Source organism: Sinohyriopsis cumingii, chromosome 8 (genome assembly GCF_028554795.1).
Source record: "Sinohyriopsis cumingii isolate HCF-2022 chromosome 8, ASM2855479v2, whole genome shotgun sequence".
Classification (NCBI taxonomy): domain Eukaryota; kingdom Metazoa; phylum Mollusca; class Bivalvia; order Unionida; family Unionidae; genus Sinohyriopsis; species Sinohyriopsis cumingii.
This window is the reverse complement of record NC_142968.1, coordinates 56,664,343-56,677,435: the sequence shown is the minus strand read 5'-3', so window position 1 is coordinate 56,677,435 and position 13,093 is coordinate 56,664,343. Positions and strand designations below refer to the sequence as shown.

Genomic DNA, 13,093 nt, shown 5'->3' with positions numbered 1-13,093 from the left:
TAGTAGTGGACCTAGAATTGAGCCTTGTGGTACTCCATATCTAATTGTTTCAGGTTCAGACAGAACATTATTTATGTAAAATCTCTCAGAACCGGATAAACCTCATGAAAATATTTAGCTTGTGAGATTTGAACAATTACTATGATCTTTGCATTGAAATGCTGTGTTTCAATCTGAGACATTATTAGAGTCTTGGCTGGCATGCAGTCAGCCTACTCAGACCTCTATTTGTAAGAACTAACTCGGTAGCAAATGAAATTGAACCTGGTATGTCCAATAGCAGCTGTCCAGATGACAACTAGACCAAGTTAATGACAACTCAGCTTCTTCATAGGCATGGGATTTATAGTTTTTGATGAAATTGCCCAGATTTTTATTGGTAAGAAAGCACAGCATGTCTGATGATCATTGTTGCCTTCTCATTAGGGTAGCAGTGTATACTTCATGTTGGGATTCTGACCATGTGTGCTTCCTTACAAATGTAACTATGGTAAAGATTTGCTGTTCATGCATTTCAACATCTTATTACATATTCAAATGGTGTTAAGAAATGTCTTCAGCAGAGAAAGTTAATGTTTTAGTAAATTATATATTTTTGGAGAATACTTACCCAGTCACATTACTTTAAAACCCTCCCCAACATCCCCATACAAGTGAGCATCCTTGTTGATGTATCGCTAAGTTTAAACTTGTAAACATCTGGAACAAGGGTAACCACCTAGCAGTGGCAAAGGGGAGATAATTGGTAACTTTCTTCCCTTTGTTTGCATGTTATATATTTGAGAAAGACAAGCTGGTTTTGTCATTGAGCTAGCTTGATTTTATTTTCCTAATGTTGATGTGATCAAGAAAGCATTCTTAGAGAAACACAGTTCACTAATATGTTAACTTTTTGTTTTTTGTTTCCATTTTTTATTTTGCTTCATACAGTAATGATTACTTCTTTAACTGTGTTCTACAGGTTGGAGAGAAGTTTCGCAACCGTTCATTGAAGTTTCCTGGACTGATTTCTGGATGTACCATGAACTGGTTTCAGAGATGGCCAAAAGATGCTCTTATTGCTGTGTCCAATCACTTCCTGCATAGTTATGATATTGTGGCCACTCCTCAAGTCAAACAGGCTGTTGTGGACACCATGGGTCTCTTCCAGGTAAAGTGCCAATGCGTATTTATACTTGTACAAAACTGTGACATATTTGGGTATAAAAAACATTCACATTTTGAGCCAAGAGAAAGTTCAATAGATCGCTGTTTTATGTAATTTTAGGCATTTAGACATATCCTTGACATCAGTTCATGTAGTTGTTCATGTTTAGGGCAATAAAGCAAAGCCACACAATAAAAAGACAGCAATGGGTATTTTCTTTCCTTAACCCATTTTATCCTGAATACGACTGTGGTCGTAATTCCTAATTCTATTCTGAATATGCCTGCAGTCGTAGTATCCCATTTTATCCTGAATACGACTACGGTCATACTCTACTATGTATGTGTGTAGCGTCTCTAGAAACACGTGTTATACATCACAAATATATGTGTACTTCTTCACCTACACAGGAGATGGTTAAAGCACGCATGCGCGGTGAAATTTTAAAAAAAAACACGGTTGGAAAAGAAATTGTTGACTTGAAAATCGATCGATAAAATGATGGATGACAACTCTGATGTAAACATGGATGTTGATAGCGAGGGTAGCGACATTGAAGTTGACGATTTGGATGATTCCGATGATAATATTGACTTAAATGATGGGTTAGAATTGAATAAAGTTGATGAAAGAGATGATGCATGGCTTCATGGACTTTTTGACAGTGATTTGGAGAATGAAGCAGACTTTGAAGGCTTTCAAGAAAAATGGGTCCGTGATGATTTTTCACTTTTTTGCAGCCAAGATTTAAATTGATAGAAGGAGCAACACCCAGGAGAAGCCGATGCAAAACATTATTTTGAGTTACTTTGGGATGATTTAATCTGGAAAAGAATTGTTGATGAAACAAATCATTATGCTGAAAGATTTCTAGGATTAATTTGTGACAAGTTTTCATGAGAAACTGCACGCTGAAGTACATGTTCCAGAATGTGAAGTAAACAAATTGTTCCTTGTGTCATGTTGTCCAGTTTTAGTACAATTATTATAACTTTTGAACTAACAGTGCTAGAAACTTTAAATTCGGACCAAAATACTAGAAATTGAATTATCTTTATTTTATTTTTTTGCATAATATTAGAGCATTTCATTCATTTTCATGGACAAAAGATTCACTGAACATCATGGTAAGTTTTTTTTAATTTGTTTTTTTTCTTTCAAGTCATATTTCAAAATACAGTTGTGATCATGTACATTAGTAAATGATAAAAAAAAAACATACATCACTGTGTTGCAAATTGTATTACCTTTTCAGAGATATATAGTTTTATATACTTTATAAAAGAAATAACATTGTTACAACATTTTTAGTAAACATAGTGAAGGTAGTCACAATTTCAGCAGCTGCTGCTGTATGATGCTCCGTTTTACCACAATGTATTTAGAATTGCTTCTCAGGAATCAGGCACTGCAGTTGAAATTGGTAAACAGGATAAAATAGGTTAAGTCAAAACTCCATTGTAAATTGCTGTGTACTTTGATCTCAAAAACATCTTCCTATATGACAGCTGTGGGTTATAAAGATTTTAGGTGTGACTTAAATTTTTATCATACAAAATCACAAAATGTCAATCCTTACAGTTTTAGAAGTGGTTTGCTTTAATTTAACCATATTTGTTATGTTTGTTTAGCATTCACACAAATGCAGACAGCATAGCATAGATCTGCAGCTGCATTATGAATTAGCAGTACACAGTCTACGTAAAGTATTAGTAGAGGTAAGACTAAAAACCCGATCAACAGGTGCTTCACGTGATAGCAGATCTGAGTTCAAGGTGTTAACAGTTGTACACATGTTGTTAATAACTAAATTCTGTGCATATATCAACAGATTGTCATGTCTATATAAGGGCTGTTAACATTTTAACATACATGCTACACAGAGAGGGCAGTTTTTAAAACTTGTATGCCAAGGTACTCTAATTACTCAAAGAGTTCATATGAAAATGACACAATATTCTAAATTACAGCTATGGGTGAATATTTGATATTAAAAGTACTTTCCCTGGGTCCCAGGTATGTTCTATTGGAAAAAGCCTAATTACTTTCTTTTTTCTTTTTTCCAGGACTTGGTGGCAGAGAAGTGTATTGACTACTTTCAGAGATACAGACGACAAACATATGTTACCCCTAAATCATATCTGTCTTTCCTGGCAGGTTACAAGAATATTTATGAACAAAAGAGAAATGAGATTGGCATACTGGCAGAAAGAATGAACACAGGTAAGATAACTTGATTACATTTCTGAGAAATTAGATCCTTTGATTGGACTAGTTTCTATTTTGTTGTTCACTATAACTTTCAGAACATAATAATTTGATAATAGTGTTGGTTCTTGTTATGAGAGTATTTATAATTATCATCATCATCACCCTCTTCCTTAGCCTCATCCTCTTCCACATCCTTATCCTTTTCCTCATTATGATCTTTTGTATTGGAACTCGGAAGATATACCAGCTAAGTTATATTTTGCCAAACGTAATGTAAATGCAATCAAAGGTGTTATAGAGTCATGTCTGGGAAGTAGAAAAGTAGTTTTATAAAACAGGTTGTCACTGAATACAAGCTCATCTAATAATAGTTTGATAGTAGGGACCTGGAAAATATGGCTGTTGCAGGCAGGTTATTGTTTGATTATCAGAATTAGCACAATTTTGAAAATTCTTTGAATTTTCAGGACATGTTTTAAAAACTGATTTAATGTTTTAATTTTGTTATTTTCCTTTAACTCATTTGGCCCCGATCCCATCTGTATGCGTGATCTGGTTTCTGCATTCAATGGCCGATCCCACCTGTAGTCTTGGTTTGTTTACTGCATTCAGTAGCCAATCCCGTCTCCAGTCGTAGTGAATGTGTGTTAGATACAATGTCTCTGATTGGTTGCAAATGGTTTTTTCCAAGAATCAGACCAATATTAAACTAATCAGAAATGATTTTACTTTCGTTTGTGCAAATTTGAATTGTTCAGAAGCCAAGGGTTACTAATTGAGAGCAGTTTCACTACACATGTTCTGTTCATGAAAAATCTTAAATAATGGCGGATGTAAGAGTGATTTTTTATGACAATGAGAGCAAAAATGACGAGTTTCTCAGGTTTGGTCTTGAAAATATTGAGCAAGCAGAGGAAAGATATGTTCAGCAGTTGGATTTTTGTGAGATTTAGATTCGGACATAGAAGTTTCTGAGATTGAATCATCATCAGAAGAGAATGCTGATAGTGATGATGATAGAGCTGATGACTTATTTCTAAAAATGTTGCACATAATTTTGTAAATATTGTATAAATAAGTTGTGAAAGACCTGGACAAATAGGAAGCAAAAAATACATAACTGTGTAGACAAATTCATTTGGAATAATTGGTAAAAATTTTGTGGATTTGTATTGGATACAAGAAGAGAAATTAAGGTAAGAGTGAATGCATGTGCATGATGTTACAAGAAATACATCACTGTAGACAAATTCATTTGGAATAATTGGTGAAAATTTCGTGGATTTTTATTGGATACAAGAAGAGAAATTAAGGTAAGAGTGAATGCATGTTCATGATGTTTACAAAATTTTCCAAACAGGTAAAAACTCTCTTGGGCACAAGCAGCTAGACACAGGTTAGTGCTGCTTGGGCATAGCAGCAGAGATACTGATAACATTGCTGGGGCCGAATGAGTTAAAACTCCTTCAGTCTATTAAAAAAAACATATTGAATTTATCTGAGGGAATACTAAATATTTAAACAGAATAAAATTTATCACATTTTAAATTCATAATTGAGCTAATGTTACATATATCCAAAAGCAGTGAATGAATAAAATGGGATAAAATTGGGTGATCAGGTTCAGTTGCCATAAGAAAGTACTCCTTGAAAAAGTTTGAGAGGTTTTTGAAAACTACTTGAAAAATCCTAAATGTTAACTCTCCAGGACTGTACTAACCATGATAGAAGTATTTTTTGGACAGGTACATTATTAAAGGAGACCAGAAACCAATGGAAATATAGAATAATAATAAAAGTACTATAGCAGAAAACCTTATTCTGAAGTGTCATCTGCGACCGTAATGCCAATATTTAAATATTGGCTTATCGTCTAGGAGCTGAATTTCCGTGACCTCGTATGCAAAATTTCCGCGCCTATTCGGTTACTTTCGGGATGTGACGTCATAGTAGCGACTCCAGCAGCCCAAGTGGAAGTTGCCAGAGTAAAAGACAAGACCATTTTGCGTTGCTTACGGGTGTATTAGAACATTAAGAAAAGCCTGTGGACATATTTCTTTTTCTTTTCCGAAAGATAAAGGCATAATGAAAGAATGGGTCCATTATTACAAACAAGTCGATTTCAAAGCAACACCATACAGCACTATGTGCTCGTTACATTTCTCAAAGGAATGTTACGAGAGGGATCATGAAAAAATAGCAGCTCAAAGATACGCAAATGCTAGGTCTAGACTAAAAGTTGGCGCTGTTCCAGACATACCTTTGTACATTTTAAATCCTGGGAAACGTGTGAGATACGAAAATAGGCAGAAGGACGAGTAAGTGACCACAAAATGCAACAATCAATCCACATATCTTTTATCTAAAACAGCAGTGCTAAAAACAAATCTGATAGCCCGACACCCTGGGCCCCTTCTGGTTTTAGTACCGGCCCATCCTGTATTCAAAGTGAGGTGCCCGTCAGGCTTGTCGAAACAAAAATTGTTTGCCTGAGGAAACTTTGATCGCGCTGGTGAAATGAGTAAATGTATTTTCAAGATGTTGACATACATGCCTTAACACGGGACAATCTAAATCAAATCACCACTGTCCTAGGTGAAATTTATATTTGATTTTAATCAAATGGAAGCTTTGCTAAAAATAAGATTCTAAACCTGTCGTGTTTCGAGAAAACACAATTTTCAGTACTCTTATAACAATTAAAATTTTTTAAAAAAATGCATTATATACATGTAGTATGCATAAACAGTAATCTGTAATAATTGGAACTGATATAAAACTATTCCTTGGGCAGTTTAAAAAGCAGCGATTAAAAAATAAGAGGTCAAAGTTTCACATTAGCTGTCTGACAATAGAACGGGGGAGGGGCTACTGACCCCCCCTCCCCTTGCCCCAATGTGCGACCGCCCATTTGACGTGCCTTTTCTCCCTGTGATACGCCTTATTATTACCCCATGACAAGCCGCTTTTGCATATTCTGGTCAGTTCTGGCTAAATTGCAAAATAGCTCAAGTTTTGATTTAAGTATGCAAACAATAAAGCCAGTGTGACTAATGAACATAATCCTTATCCTTGCATTGATCTTGTGAAAAGGACTGCCCTTTGGACATACTTCAAAAGAAACCATGTTCGACAGTGTGTATATGTGTAAGCACCAGCAATTGATTACCAAATAAACCATGCCTATTTTGTTGTTACTTACGATGCCATGGACTTCATTTTAACAGTTCAAATCTGCAGTCACAAGTTACCGTACATGTGGCAACTGTTTTTCTCAAGTTTTATGCCCCACCTTACTTCCTAATGTTTAAGTCTTAATGCATGTAACACTGTTTGCTGAATAAAATATTTATTCAGAATTAGTTCTTTAGGGCCACATATACTGCATGGTATATTTTGTTTTATTCCTTGTAATTTAATCATGGTAATTAAACTTTTCATATACGGTAGAGGAATGTCAGGTGTTAACTGGCCGAGTTTGTTTGGCGGAAATGGAGATGTGATTTTGTTTGCAGAGAAAATTTCAAAGTGATCATTCATTTAAGCTAATTGGTGACAATTTTATTCTTTTAATTTTTTTTGTACTATAGTACTGTTGTAGTTGTTTTAAAAAAATCTGAAATTTACTTGAATAATGTTTAATCTTCACGTTCTATTTACTGAAGAAGAAAAAAGAAGAAAAAAACTGTTGTATGATATTAATTATTTCGTCCAGCGCCGGGTTTAGACGTGTGTGCGTGTGATTTGAAATTTTAATGTAGCTTTAACAATTTTTCAGTCATATCGCTATGATGTCTGCAGTGTGGCAGTTTAGACTGTGGATTGCATACGTTATATTTAAAAATGGTTTGGGGTTGGGTTTTTATCTTCTGACAAATGAAAATTGAAAGACATAATGTAATAATCGGGACTTCGCTGCGCAAAATTGAGAGATATTACGAGATCGGGAGGTAGATGAGGATATACCCCCAAAATCGGGAGGTTTTTCTCCCGGATTGAGAGTTGACAGGTATGAACTGTCTGGGCTTGTGGAATTTCATTCAGGAATTTAGTTTATTCAAGTCACCTGCCCGGGGCCTGTGCCTTACAAATTTCTTTTAGCACTTACCAGTACAGTACATAAACTATTATATCAGACTGTAGATTTAACTTTTGAATGTGCAACCCAAATGTGGTCTCCTGTCTACCTCGCTCGCCAATGTTTATGTTTGTATTCGAGGACTGGCTAGTATAGCGTCACGGTACCACGTGATCTGTTGTCTCATCAAAACTCGGAAAAACTCGGCAATTTACGGAATCGTGGTATCTTCCACGCAATATAATCACTACCCACTTACGATATTTAATTTATAAACATTGCAGTCGAATTAAAATCTGTAGAGAATTACATACGCAAAAGGAAAATTTTGATTTCTAGTCTCCTTTAAATTATCCATTCTCAGGTCAACATGAATTGCCCATCTAGTGATAACATTTAGGATCAAAGATAACATGAGAAACAGATTGCCCATCAACTGCTACCATTTAGGATCAGGGATAACAAAGAGAAATAGATCTCCATTTAAGTGGCTCATAAGCAGACACTTCTAGGTATACTGTTCTTTCAAGCATTAAAAGACAAGATGTGGTAAGACCATGTTTGGTCTGTCTGCCTATGTCCACAAATTACCATCATATCTTCAGGACACAACATATTACACCACTCCCTCGATAACTCGCGCACATCGGGGTCCAGAAACATCGACCGCACTATAAGCGAGGGGCGAGTTATCGAGGGACCTATAAAATAAGCCCAAAACCAATAAAGTGATTGACGACATAACGGAAAAATAAGGGGGGGGGGGTTTAGGCAGATTATACTGTTGAATACTCACTTTATAATCGTTCTGAGATTAACTGTTAATAAATATCTCTTCATAACGGTGTACTTTATTATTTTCTCATAGGACAACATTACAAATTTCAGGATAAATTACAGTATATTGAGGCGATCATCGAAAACATTATTCCACGTGGTTTCTGTTCGCTGAACATGTGTACCACTTCACACATTGTGTACTACGTCACTAAGTTTTATGTTGAATTGTATACATTCTAGTTTTATTGTTTGAGCCAAATTAGACGTTTTTTATACACAAAAGATCGACTCTTTTCGAGAAACAGTGTCGATCGAACGATAGATAGATAGATAGATTTGAATGCGATAGAAGTAAAATGGAAAACAAAAAAAAACAAGAGTTAATCAGTACTGACATATTTAATTGGTCTACAGATTTAAAACAACGTAAATTAGAACAAGTTAATACTTGCCGTTTCTGCCATGCTTGACAAATATCAATTCACTTTTTGAAAAAAAATCAGTTAATTTTTTTGTGTTTGTTACTCCTTGGTTTCTCTGCCGCCGAGCAAAATCCCTCAGATTTCTCAACTGTATGAGCTTTACGTAGTCAACATTTTGGGTCTCCAGCCACCTTATGGCAATATCAAAATATTTGCTTCCTGTGCAGAGGGGTGGGGGTGCAACATCTGTGTCTGCATCACTTTCAACACTTGTGTTACTCCAGTTAGAATCGTCTTCTGCTGCAAATTTGTTCGCTATAGAAATAATTATAGTTTCATCTGACATGTATTCGGCTGTAGGGCAATCATTGTCAGCACAAATCCACTCCTCCATCAAGAGAAACGCCCATCTCAGGACCATGAGTCTGTACTAATTTCTCCCAAACAGCCTCGGCATTAATGACATCAGTTTCACTGAAACATTCGAAGTCACTATCGTCGTCGTTGTCTCTGTTACTGTTTTGCTTTACATCAAAGGCAGCTCCAAGACCCTTAATCCAGCTCCCGAGGTCTCTTGTAATCGATTTTTTTTTAATGCAACAAACACTTCCCCAAGTTGTTGATCAAAACAAAGCCAGCATGTACATGTAATTAGGTTCTCACAGAAGTACTCACGGGTTTCGATGTGACGGTCAATTGACTCTTTTCATGTTTTCAATGAACAAACTATGTTGTGATTATAATGTTTACACTGAAACGGAATTAAAGGATTAGAACGTGACTTTCACACAGGAAGTCGTTTAATTGGTGTTTATTTCATTCTCTGTTGCCATCTGTTAACATTTACCAGAAGTTTTCATTGATCGCTATTTCACCAGACTGTTTATTTACAGTATAATGACAACTATTTATCCTAAAAACTTACATAATATATGATATCTTTAAACAGAGGTCTCGCTAGGATTTTAAAACTGGGTCTTTCTGCCTCTGAATTCAATCCCTAAATATCAGTATATTTTCTCACTCGGCCGCCAAGTCAAAGCCTTTGAACTAGCCGCCTAGCTGTTGCATCATGTTCTTTTTTTTTTTAATGTACTCTTATGAAATAGCAACAGTACATCAAAGAGTCTTTCAGTCACTGAATTCGGTCATTGTAAATATCAGCACAGTGAACTGATCAACACATTTTCCCACAAAGCAGGTGGCTGAAACAGGACCGGCAAATCTTTGAATTTTCCCGCGCACCTATTACATGCGTACGGAGGACTCCAGCCTCAGTGATTTTCTGCGTCCCTGATCAAAAATTGGCTTCCAAGTACGCGTAATTAAGCATTTTCGAGATCTCTGAAATTAATTCTTCTCTAGAGCTTGCAAATTGCAAAATATGGATTATATTTTTACGGGCATTAATCACCATTTTCGATGATAAAACGAGCAATGTATCAAAGTTTAATTTATCAATTCTTATCGTAATTTTTTTCATGTTCAGCATATTTTAAAGATATTTTAAATACATTTTGTCTGGAAAAAATCGGGAGCCAAGACGGACACCGCGTTATAAGCGGGATCGCGAGTTATCCGGGCGCGAGTTATCGAGGGAGCGGTGTACCTCATAAAAGCAAAGCAAGCAAACCATTACTGCCTGATACATTGCTTGTTTCCTTAGGCGTCACATCTTTGTATACTAACATACCGCACAATAAAGGGATACAGGTGTGTTGAGAAGCATGGGAAACTAGAACTGTAGACAATCCCCCCACACACTTTCTAGTCCAACTCCTGGAGCTTGTCCTAAAACTCAATAACTTTGAATTTAAGGAAGAAAACTACCTCCAAATCAATTGAACTGCAATGTATATAAAAATGGCCCCTTCGTCTGCTAATATTTTTATGGGAAAACTGGAGGATCAACTTTTAGCTTCGGTTGAACTTACACCATACCAGTGGGTACACTTTATCGATGATATAGAAATGAAGTGGAAACATGGAAGAGAAAGTCTGGATGATTTCATATCAAAAGCAAACAACTTTCATCCCTCAATAAAATTCACAGCAGAAGTCTCCAACTCAAACCATGCTTTCCTGGACACAACAACCAGACTGGTAGAAAGCAAACTCCGTACAGACATCTACTCTAAACCAACCGACAAACACCAGTATCTCCTCCCTAGTAGCTGTCATCCAAAACACTGCATTAGGAACATCCATTATATCCATGCACTGAGGATACGCAGAATTTGCTCTGACAATGCAACATTCCTAAAAATGTCTGAAGAGCTATCTAAACATTTAATTTACTGAGACTACGACAAAGACCTGATTATGGAGGCAACCCAAAGGGCTTAACAAACAAACCAGGATGACCTACTAAAATATGGAAAGAAGGAAAAGGCTGATAGGATACCATTTATCCTGACCTACCATCCAGACAACCCCAAAGTAGGTAAAATCATCAGGAAACACTGGCCCATCGTGGAGTTATCAGATGTACTAAAGTTAATTCTCCCTAACAAACCTGTAGTAGCCTACCAGAGACCAAAAAACCTCAAGGACATCCTAGTCAGGGCAAAGTTAATGCCAATCACTAATCAAGACCACCCTAGTCAATCTGGCCCCTGTGGCAATAAAAGGTGCAAAACCTGTCAACATATGATAGAGACCAGGACATTTTCTAGCACAGTGACTACGAAAAAACTAAACATACATGGTCCAAACAAAACGTGCAAAACAGAGAATGTAATTTATCTCATCACATGTAAGATCTGTAGCCTTCTTTATGTTGGAGAAACTGAAAAGCTACACAAAAGGATCAACCTTCATTGATCTGATTGGATGACAAAGAAGCTGTACAGAAACCCAGTCGCAGAACACTTCTCCTCCTCTGGCCACACTTTCAGTGATATAACACTTATTGCAGTTGCTCACAACCCCAACTAGAGTTCCCAAACCAGGAAAGAAAAGGAATCTTAATGGATATACTGCCTTAGAACATTGAAACCAGAAGACTCGAAAAAGACAGCCTTGCACAAATAAAATTATCTTTTGCAGCCAACACATTTTCTTTTAAATAATTCTCAAAGTTTGCTTAATAGCCTACAATGACTACTGTAACAATGAAATATCCGGGATATAATTTGCGCTTATATAAATTTAGATAAAATAACAGATGTCATTATGGCTCATTGATTTCTAGGTCAATAAAAATATTTTCCAGTATCATCAACAAGTTGAAATAAACTAGCTGAAACATAATTCAGCTAAAGGTTTAATTCCTGTAGAAACAGCCATGTAACGTTTTGTTAACGTAACATTTTTATGTTTTATTTGTTTGTCTTGTCTATGTTTTGTATTTGCCTTTGAAAAAGACTTATTAAAGAGTCGAAAGTGCTCAAGCTAGTTAGATACTAGTTTTGCACTGTTTGTTGTCAGTTTATTGCATTTATATATAGGTCAGAAAGTCTGAGTTCAAGGTCAAAGATGAAGAAGTATTTTATGCACTCAGTTCAGACAATATGTGAAAATCTCTTTCAGGTTTGAAGAAGCTGGTGGAGGCATCTGAGTCTGTAAATGAGCTGTCCAAGCAACTAGCCGTTAAGGAAAAAGAATTGGCTGTTGCATCCAAGAAAGCTGACCAAGTGCTAGCAGAAGTGACACAGAAAGCTACAGCAGCTGAGAAAGTCAAGGCACAAGTGCAGACTGTCAAAGATAAAGCACAGGCCATTGTGGATACTATTTCTGTAAGTATGAGACAAACCTGTTTACATAAAGACTGATCTACATAGAAATGAATAGAAAATGAAAGAATGTTGTATTATCTGTCATAAATACAGTGTAAAAAGATTACAAAGATTTAGAAAATAGATACACAGACAAAAAGAGGGAAGCAAAGGACTGTTGGTTTATTGTCTTGTCCATTGTGGATTATGTTGTAAAGTTCAGACTAACAGATTGAAATGAAGCAAGTCGATTACTTGACAAAAGAAACAGTCCTGTTCATTGACCTGCCACTCCAGAATTGTGTGCAAATATGATATAAATATGGAAATATTAGCTTAACATTTATAAAACACTACTTTGTTCACTTTGGTTTTATTTACATGCATGACAACACATTGTGTATGAATCTTTCTTCATAGGAAGCTTTTGATACATTACAGGTCTTCACAAAGAATAAAGTGTCAGACTCATTAATTAATGATGGAGTAAGTAAATTATGAATAATAAATAAACAGACAAATCGGTTAATAAACACATAAATAAAATGGTATGTACATTGATTGCAGGTTGACAAGGCAATTGCTGAGGAGAAACTGGAGGCAGCCCGACCTGCCCTAGAAGAGGCAGAGGCTGCACTTCAAACCATCAAACCAACCCACATTGCTACAGGTATATAGTATTTATATGATTATGCAAGCACTAAACTGTAAACCACATATTTCCAAACCTGAGGTTGCA

At 36.0% G+C, this 13,093-nt stretch overlaps 1 protein-coding gene across 1 annotated transcript in view; it reads left to right on the top strand.

Moving 5' to 3' along the window:
• LOC149793583 (dynein axonemal heavy chain 5-like) overlaps positions 1 to 13,093 on the top strand; it is a 229,214-nt gene that overhangs the window by 153,494 nt on the left and 62,627 nt on the right. Inside the window, exons 58-61 of the mRNA XM_089967542.1 lie at positions 962 to 1,150; positions 3,214 to 3,370; positions 12,170 to 12,375; positions 12,922 to 13,024. Of these exons, the coding sequence (XP_089823668.1) occupies positions 962 to 1,150; positions 3,214 to 3,370; positions 12,170 to 12,375; positions 12,922 to 13,024 (655 nt within the window). The remainder of the gene's footprint in view (positions 1 to 961; positions 1,151 to 3,213; positions 3,371 to 12,169; positions 12,376 to 12,921; positions 13,025 to 13,093) is intronic.